The sequence below is a fragment of the Fomitiporia mediterranea genome, assembly GCF_000271605.1.
Source record: "Fomitiporia mediterranea MF3/22 unplaced genomic scaffold FOMMEscaffold_14, whole genome shotgun sequence".
In the NCBI taxonomy this organism is placed as follows: Eukaryota; Fungi; Basidiomycota; class Agaricomycetes; order Hymenochaetales; family Hymenochaetaceae; genus Fomitiporia; species Fomitiporia mediterranea.
This window is the reverse complement of record NW_006760399.1, coordinates 1298255-1307318: the sequence shown is the minus strand read 5'-3', so window position 1 is coordinate 1307318 and position 9064 is coordinate 1298255. Positions and strand designations below refer to the sequence as shown.

Sequence of the window (9064 nt, the reverse complement as noted above, 5' to 3'; positions counted from 1 at the left end):
TCAAACTATGTTTATGCTTGATCCCTGGTCTAGCACACAATCTACCTCAATTTTTCTGTCTACTATTGCCTTAAGCATACAGAGTGGAAGTGAATGGTTAACTTCTACTGTTGTGTTGTGATACTGCTGCAGTGCACTATTGTTTGATCCTGCAATGGGCAGTTCTCCACTGTAGAACATAGTGTTTCCATCTGTTTAGCACCTTAATGTTACTAATTTGCAAGTCTTCTTCCAAAGCTCCAGAGACAATGTAAGCAACTCCTACTGTATAATACACACTTCCTGGTCCAAGCTGTGATCTAAAACTCTTCCAGCTATTTCTGGGTCCTCAATTGGTGTAATGTAGCAGTACAGGTTCTCCTTTGTCCTAATTGTGTCTCACTGTGTACTTGCTAGTGCTGGTCTGATATCTGTGAGTTTCACTACTTTGTAATCATGCCCTTGCTTTCCCTTCCCCTTTACATCCTTTGCTTTCAATTGTTCTGCAACTTTCTTGCAGGCTTCTCCAAGCATTACTTCAAGCCTTTTGAGCTCTACAAGGTTCTCCACCTCCTCCTCTTCTTCTTCATCAACCTCTACCATTGTAACTGGTACAGGAGCTCCTAGACTGTGTGCTACAACTAGTACAGCCTCTACAAAACTAACAGAGTGTATTTACAACAACAGAAAGTGGCTATCAACCTTTTCCTTCAAGGTCTGCCCTATCCCAGAAATGGTGTTTCTGTTGACCATAATAATTTTATTGTCTGGGCTCTGTGTACACTTCCTGTTTGCAATGTATTCTGACACTTTTGAGCAACTGTGTATAAAATGTCCAGATTCTCTACAAAATGCACAACTTCTGTTTCCTGATCCTCTGCCTGAACCTCCTCTGTATCCTCCTCCTCCTAGTCTTGGGCCTTGCTTCATTGACTCTACTTACAATTGCAGACTCTGAAGTGCTTCCACAACACTTGTCAAATTAACTTCTTCCTGTTTGACTGGAATCACAGGCTGACTCACAAGCATATCTGATCCACTAACTACTGTGAGTGTAGATCCCCTAAGGATTGACCCTGCTACAGCTACAACTTGCACAATATTGTACACAAGTCCATCCTTATGGTCCAGATACTTGATTTCTAACTTCTGTATCAGCTTTTCTGTAATAGCTCTACAGAACACATATGGAAAAACGTGGCAAGATTCCTCTAGTGACAGCTTATTGTTAGTTGTCAAATAGGTTGCTATGAGTGTAAACTCTTGGTGGTATGTTCCCAAATTGTCCCTATTCATAATTCCTCTCTCTGCCCATTTCTGTACTATAGCATCCAAGTCACTTCTGGCATATTGTGCTCCTGTCTTAAGACTCAGGTAATACACAATTACTCCTGTCTTAAATGTATCCCAAGACGTTTTATCCACATTATCCTACAAATCCTCCACTTCTACAGGCATGTACTTCATCATGAGCAGAATGATATCCACTCTAGCTATGTTGCATTTGTTTGCAAGACTTTCCACGTCTGCAAAATACCTCTGCAATTCTCAGGGCTTGGTTCTGTCAAAGGACAGTGCATCACATGCTCTGTAACAAGGCAGCTTTGGAACGTTCAATGTGGCCATTGGCTGCACTGCCAGTCTTGGTTGCAATAGAATTTGTGTGTTTACTTGTAGTTGCTGAAGTAGTCACACATCACTTACAAGTTACTGTTACTGTAATTGGAGCTGTGTTGCTAACAATACACTGGTTGCTGGTGCAAGTGAAGATACTGGCTGCTAGACTGTCTCTGTTTCCTGTGGAGACAACTGTGCTCTTCTGCAACACAGTGTGCCAGTTATGGTCAGTTGTGATGTTGATGTGATTTGGGAAAGTTGCAGGGTAGCTAGCAATCCTGTACACAATTCCAGGGATGTGAAATACAGTAGTTTGTTACAAATTCAGAAATCAATTACTTGGGGATTGAGTGATGTTGCTACAAGGTCTTCTTCTTCCTCCTCTTTGTTACTGACTCAAGTGCTCTGCTGTTCCAATAGTGTTCCTAAGGTTTCTGCAATATTGGATTCTGTGCTTCCAGTGTTCAGACTATTGGATGTTTCACAGTACAATTGGATTCTAGCAGATCTGTGTGTTCTGCTCAATACAGGTACTAGTGTTGACTGTGACTGAGTTGACCTAAGCTCACAGGCTGGTGTCCAAGAAACCTGTTCAGGATGCTGAGAACTGTTAGAACTTGTGTTGTTTAACTATGGAAACCCCCCTCACAGTGGGCTCCAGATGAAACTCCTGTGAAGTGTCTAAGAGAAGATCACAGGTGATTTTGTTAAGTTTGAGGGGGAGCTAAACTATGAGTCTTAGGAGACTAGAGTGGTTCTGAACAGGTGCAAGTTCTTCCAGCACAGTTGCAACCTTGGAAGAGTGATGTGAATATCAGAAAGTGTACTTTGTGAAGCACACAACAAACAATCTGATACAGAAAATGACAAAGACTAAAACTATGCCTCACACTAGAGGACTTTGAGACAAGAGACAAGAGCTAAATCAATGGGTGAACTATCTGAATTCCCCCTGTATCTAGTACATGAGTAGCTGTATTTATAGTTTTCTGAGTTCTGGAAAAGCATAGTACTAACAGGGAAGTGTCATGACTGAACAAAAGAAAAATAACAAAATATACAAGAACAAATAAGAGAACCTTTTGCCAGAGGTTGGAAGAAAATAGGGTGAAAATGCATGAGGAAAATTTAAGTGGTCTGCATTCTAGCCACAGGAAATGTTATACAAAAGGGAAAAGCAAGATTTACATCAAAAGAAATAGAAGGTTCTCATACTGTTATCATCTGATTGGTACAGACAAAGTGTGGAGAGTTCCAAGATTTCCAGCAGTCTCCTGAGATCAACACTTTGATTGCCCTGATGTCCTATCTGATTGGAAGATTGCAGTACTTTGATCCGGGCAATGATAATGTAATGGTTTGCTGAGCCACTCACTGTGACACAACTTGTGTTCTGAGCCTGTGATAAGCATGTGATCTGTACATCCTGTAGAGAAAACAATGTATGTAAGCCAATTCCAAGACTGTACACTCTTGCAGTTCTGTTTGCAAATGCTTGCAATGCAGAATAGTTGGGTGTTCTCAGAGTAGGCTTCTATGAGTCATGTGAGTGTTTGGAATTGATTGCTGTGATTGTCTGCATGTGATGTACAGTTCTTAGCATGATGCCAATCGTTTCAACATAAATCATAAAAATATTCATCCATCCATTCTATTCCTCTTAACTCTCTATTTTATCTAATTTCCTATCTATTCTATCCATTTTCTGTTCATTCCTTACATTTCTGATTTTCTGTTCATAAAAACACAACTGAAATTTTCTTTTCACTACTTATTTTCTACCCTATTCTATTCTCTATACCCCTACCCTAACTCTTCCTCTACCTTTACCTTTACCCTAGTGACAGTCTTGTCCTCCTTTGCTTTTGTAAGCTCCTCTACTGTTACCTTACAATCTACAAGACATTCACACACAGAACTTACATTCAGCCTACTAATTATAAAGTCAACTATGTGACTGTAGACAGTCACAAGCAGATGTACTGAGAGATGAAACAATCAGTATCATGCTAGGAACTGTACACTACATACAGACAATCACAGTAATCAATTCTGAACATCTGTGTGACTCATAGAAGCATCTTCTAAGAACACCCAACTATTCTACATTGTAAGTGTTTGCAAAATGTACACAGTCTCAGAATGGACTTACACACACTACTTATTTTACAGGATGTACAGATCATGTACTTATTACAGGCTCAGAACACAAGTTGTGTCATAGTAGGTGGCTCAGCAAACTATTGTGTCATTATTGCTCAGATCAAAGTACTATAGTAAAACAATTGGCATCATACTATGAACTGTACATTACATGCAGACAATTATGACAATCAATTCTGAACATCTGTGTAGCTCATAGATGTGTCTTCTAAGAACACTCAACTATTCCACATTACAAGCATTTGCAAGTGTTTGCAAAATGTACACAGTCTTGGAATGGACTTACACATACTGTATATGTTACAGGATGTACAGATCATGTAATTATTATAGGCTCAGAACACAAGTTGTGTCACAGTAGGTGGCTCAGCAAACTAATACATTATTATTGTCTAGATCAAAGTACTACAATCTTCCAATCAGATAGGACATTAGAGTGGTCAAAGTAATGATCTTAGGAGACAGTCAGAAATCTTGAAACTCTCTGTACTTTGTCTGCACTAATTAGATAGTAACAGTATGCAAACCTTCTACTTCTTTCAATGTAAATCTTGCCTTTTCTCTTGCTTAACATTTCCTGTAGCCAGAATACAGACCACATAAATTTTCTTCTTACATTTTTCACTCCATTTTCTTCTAACCTCTAGCAAAAGGTTCTCTTATTTGTTCTTGTATTTTTGTTATGTTCAACTACAACATTTCCCCTTAGTACTATGCTTTTCTGAGACTCAGAAAACTATAAATACAGCTACTCATGTACTAGATAGGGGGGGAATTCAGATAGTTCACCTATTGATTTTAGCTCTCATCATTTGTCTCAAAGTCCTCTAGTGTAAGGTATAGTCTTAGTCTTTGTTGTTTCTGTACCAGTTCATTCATTGTATGCTTCACAAGTGTACATTCTGTTATTCATGTCTCCCTTCCAAGGTTACAACTGTGCTGGAAGAACTCACACCTGTTTAGAGGTACAATAGTCTCATAAGACTCATAGTTTAGCTCTCCCTCAAACATAACAAACCACCTGTGTTCTTCTCTTAAACACATTACAGGAGTTTCAATAGTCTTCTAGTCAGATAGAAGATTAGGACAATCAAAGTAATGATCCTAAGAGACAGCCAGAAATCTCAGAACTCTCTACACTTTGTCTGTACTGATCAGATAGTAACAGTATGTAAACCTTCTACTTCTTTCAATATAAATCTTGCCTTTCCTCTTGTATAACATTTCCTGTAGTCAGAATACAGACTATATAAATTTTCTTCATACATTTTTCACCCTATTTTCTTCTAACTCTAGCAAAAGGTTCTCTTATTTGTTCTTGTATATTTTGTTATGTTCCTTTTGTTCAACCACAACATTTCCCTGTTAGTACTATGATTTTCCAGAACTTAGAAAACTATAAATACAGTTACTCATATACTAGATACAGGAGGAATTCAGATAGTTCACCTATTGATTTAGCTCTTGTCATTTGTCTCAAAGTCCTCTAGTATAAGGTATAGTCTTAGTCTTTATTGTTTCTGTACTAGTTTATTTGTTATACACTTTGTAAGTGTACATTCTGTTATTCATATCTCTCTTCCAAGGTTGTAACTGTACTAGAAGAACTCACACCTGTTCAGAACCACTCTAGTCTCATAAGACTTGTAGTTTAGCTCCCCCTCAAACTTAACAAACCACCTGTGTTCTTCTTATAAACACATTACAGGAGTTTCACTATCCTAGTCAAAGAAGAACAACTAGTCACCTTTATTAGAACTGTTAGTAACATTAGAAGTGTCTGTATCTACTTAGGACAGTAGTGTAAGATAACTGTAAGACTTAGGATACTAATTGAACACAAGTGTCTACTCTAACTAGTCAATAGTAGGGTTGTGAGCCTTGTGTTAGGATTGTAGGAGTGGACCTATTTCATTTTCTTCATATTTCTATCAGTTTTGCAAAACACTAACATTACTACTAGATTTTCATAATCCTTAACATCTCATCTATTGTTCTACAAAGTTTCATGAAGATTGTATTAGTATTGAGCACAGGAGAGAGCTACAGAGACATGAGGTAGTGTATACAATCACAATGTAGCTAATCCATTTCTCACCCAATATAGTAACTTGTGCCTCTTTTGTGTAATAGCCTCTTAGTCTATATTCCTTAATGTGTAATGCTCTGTTAATTCTTCCTAGCCTCTAATGTGCCTGTTGGCTTTGCAATATTTGTTCTTATTATCTCTTTTATCTTATTCTCAAGTTTCATTCCTTAGTTTACTCTTGTTATTCAGTTATTATAAAAAGCAATCTGTAGATACAGTAGTTCCTTAGTTTTTTGACTCTTCTCATATTCCTACTTGTTCTCCTAGTATAAATCCTAGCTGGTAGCTTTGGGAATAAAGTTGGTTTAAGGGCTGCAGGTTACATTTGCAGTTTGAGAGTACTATCAACCTAGAGAACACTTCTCCTCTAACATAAGAGTCAAAAAACTAGTCTCTACCTTAATACTACTCTTGGTCTGAGCTGCTACTCAATCAATACCCTCCTAGTCTGAGCTACTACTTGACTATCCTCTTTATCCAATCCTACTCTCCTTCAAGTCTGAACTACTGTTTGATTTGTCCTACATATAGTTAGAGCTGTTACTTAACTATCCCTAACTCAAGCTACTACTCAGTTACTCCTCCCTCCTCAATCTGCTCCTCAATCTGCCCAATCTGCCCAATCTGCCCAATCTGAGCTGCTACTCAATTGGTTTACTTAAACTGAGCTGCTGCTTGTTTGAGTATTCCTTACCCCCTTTATAAATATACTTTTACTTTCTTAAAGAACTATTAAACTGATTTACTATCCTATTAATTCCATATTGTCCCTCACTCATTTGTTACTTCATTTTCTATTATTTTATACTCTACTCTCAAGGTTACATTACTACCATCCTTCACTCTCTTTCACTCTTTTGAGTTTGTGTATTGTCTTTACAATTTGTATAACTACACTCTTTTCTAGACACTTTTTGACCTACCACTTGTGAAGCTCAACCTCTAGCCTTTGTTCACTGGTTGACTAGAGCCTCTCTCAAGTAGTAATGCCTTTGAGGACCTTACAGTCTGAAAGTCCAGTATTGTCTTACAGTTATTTAGTGTTATTAGATAAGAGTCACTAGATTGTACTTAGAACAGAGTGTATATAGGTAGCTTAAGAGTTTAAAACTGAAAGATTAAAGTTACCTAGGCAGCAAACTAGTTGAAGGAACTGTTCCTAGGACTTATACATTGTTCATAACCATTCACACTGGCCTCTGACAAAGACACAAACGTTTTAGAGCTTGTGTAAGCATTTGAAAAAGTATTCAGCACTTCAGAAGTCAATTCATCAGAGCTAGCCTTAGGAACAATGTCAAATCCTTTAGGAAACTCTCCTACACTCCCTTACAAGCCTACACTACCCTAGCAAGGTGCATATATACACTTAGACATACATTTGGTCTCTCAGTTAATTACAGAAGCTACCAGTCAAGCTGTAACTGTAGTAATACACTATACTCCTTTTAGAAACTCTAGAAAGATTACTACTGCTCCTAGAGAGTACAAAGGAGGTAAGGATTATTAGGACTTCAAAAGAGAATGTCTCCTGTATATCCTAGCCAACAAAAGAGCCTTCTATAACAGTCAAAAGAAGATACTCTTTGTGCTTTCTTATTTAAAGGAAGGGACAACTGCTATATAGGCAGAAAATTGGGTTACTCAAAACACAGACACTAATGGCAAGATTCTTTGCACACAAACGTTCCAAGAGTTTATTGAGCAACTAGGGAAATCATTTGATGACCCTAGTAAGAAGGAAACGTCTATCCAGAAGCTCAGACAACTCAAGCAAGGAAATCACTCTACAGATGTCTTTTTCTAACAGTTTGAAATCCTTAAGACCTAAGCTAGACTGAGTAGTAAAGTATATGACTCTATATTGATTGATTTACTTTAGTATGCTCTTAATCCTAAAGTACTTTGTCAGTTAATGTGTCTATCACCAGTCCTAAGTACTTATAAGGAATGGAAAAAGTATACAATTCAGATTAACAACAATGAAACTTGACTCAGGGAGACTCTTACACACAGGGGACTCTCTAATAGACAATCTGACAATTGTCTACACTTCAATCTTCCTAACAAGGCTCACAACTCTCCTCAATCCTATCCTACTGTACATTTTAAAGCTCTAGATGTACAGGCAAGTTCCCAACTGACCTCACATCCTTTCAGGTCAACTCCTAATAGAAAAACATTCTTAGGAGCTAGAGAACCAATAGACATCCTAATTAACAATACTAAGAAAAACTGAGCTTGTTACATTTGTAGAGAGATTGGTCACTTTGCCAGAGTTTGTCCTTCTTAGTATTAAAGAGTTAGAATGATTCTCAGAGCTATAGGACCTAGGGAGAGGTCTGCTTTTGTAGAAGCAATACAGGAATTGGAGGAAGGGGACTTCATAGATGAAGACTCAGATGAGGAACAGATTAAGGAAGAGGAGTCTTTTGTCATTCCTCAGGCATAGACACTGTATTGTCTAAGGAAGAGCTAGAACAGAGTTACTGTTATGTAAATAATTAATACTAAACATCTGAATCAAATATAGATGACCATTGTTTGTACTATGATACTCTAGACAGTAAAGACTCTTATTTCTTTAATGAACCTCTGGATTCTGAAGTCTGTAAAGAGGTGGAAGGTGTAGGAAAGGTTTTGGACATTCCTTATAGACTTGTAGGCTCAGTTTCTCCTAGGGAAGCTTTGTACATTTGCTCTAACACTAGAAGGCAACTGGATATGTTCTTGACAATTAAAACAGATCATGGACTCATCAATACACATACTCTAATTGATTCAGAGTGTACTGGATCATGTATAGATGCAGGTTTTGTTAAGAACAACAAGTTAACAACATATCCTTTTAAGAATCCCTTCCCAGTCTTTAATACTAATGGTACAAGCAATGATGGAGGTCTCCTAAAGGACTATGTTGAAGTGGAACTCTCTGTTTAAAGTGTATACAGAGACAATTTGTCTGACAGTCACTACACTAGTATCTAGCAATATCTTTCTAGGATATGATTGGTTAAACAAGCATAATCTGGAAATTGATTGAGGACAAGGTATTGTGTCCTTTACTAGATGTCCAGACAGTTGTTCCATGTTCTTGAATGAACCAGAGACGTATTCAGATGTCCCAGAGTACTTAAGGAGAACTGATGATGATTCTACCCCAGTTTTTACAATCCCTCACTATCTTGAAGCATACAAGGATGTATTCAGTAAAGA

General features: G+C 37.7%; 1 protein-coding gene across 1 annotated transcript; it reads right to left on the bottom strand.

Moving 5' to 3' along the window:
• Nucleotides 1–1392, bottom strand: FOMMEDRAFT_95369 (uncharacterized protein; the record flags this gene model as incomplete). Its single annotated transcript, XM_007270672.1, has 2 exons — nt 1–69; nt 991–1392. Coding segments are annotated over 2 exons (471 nt in total), but the record flags the coding sequence as incomplete, so codon positions are not given.
• Nucleotides 1393–9064: the final 7672 nt, after the last annotated feature.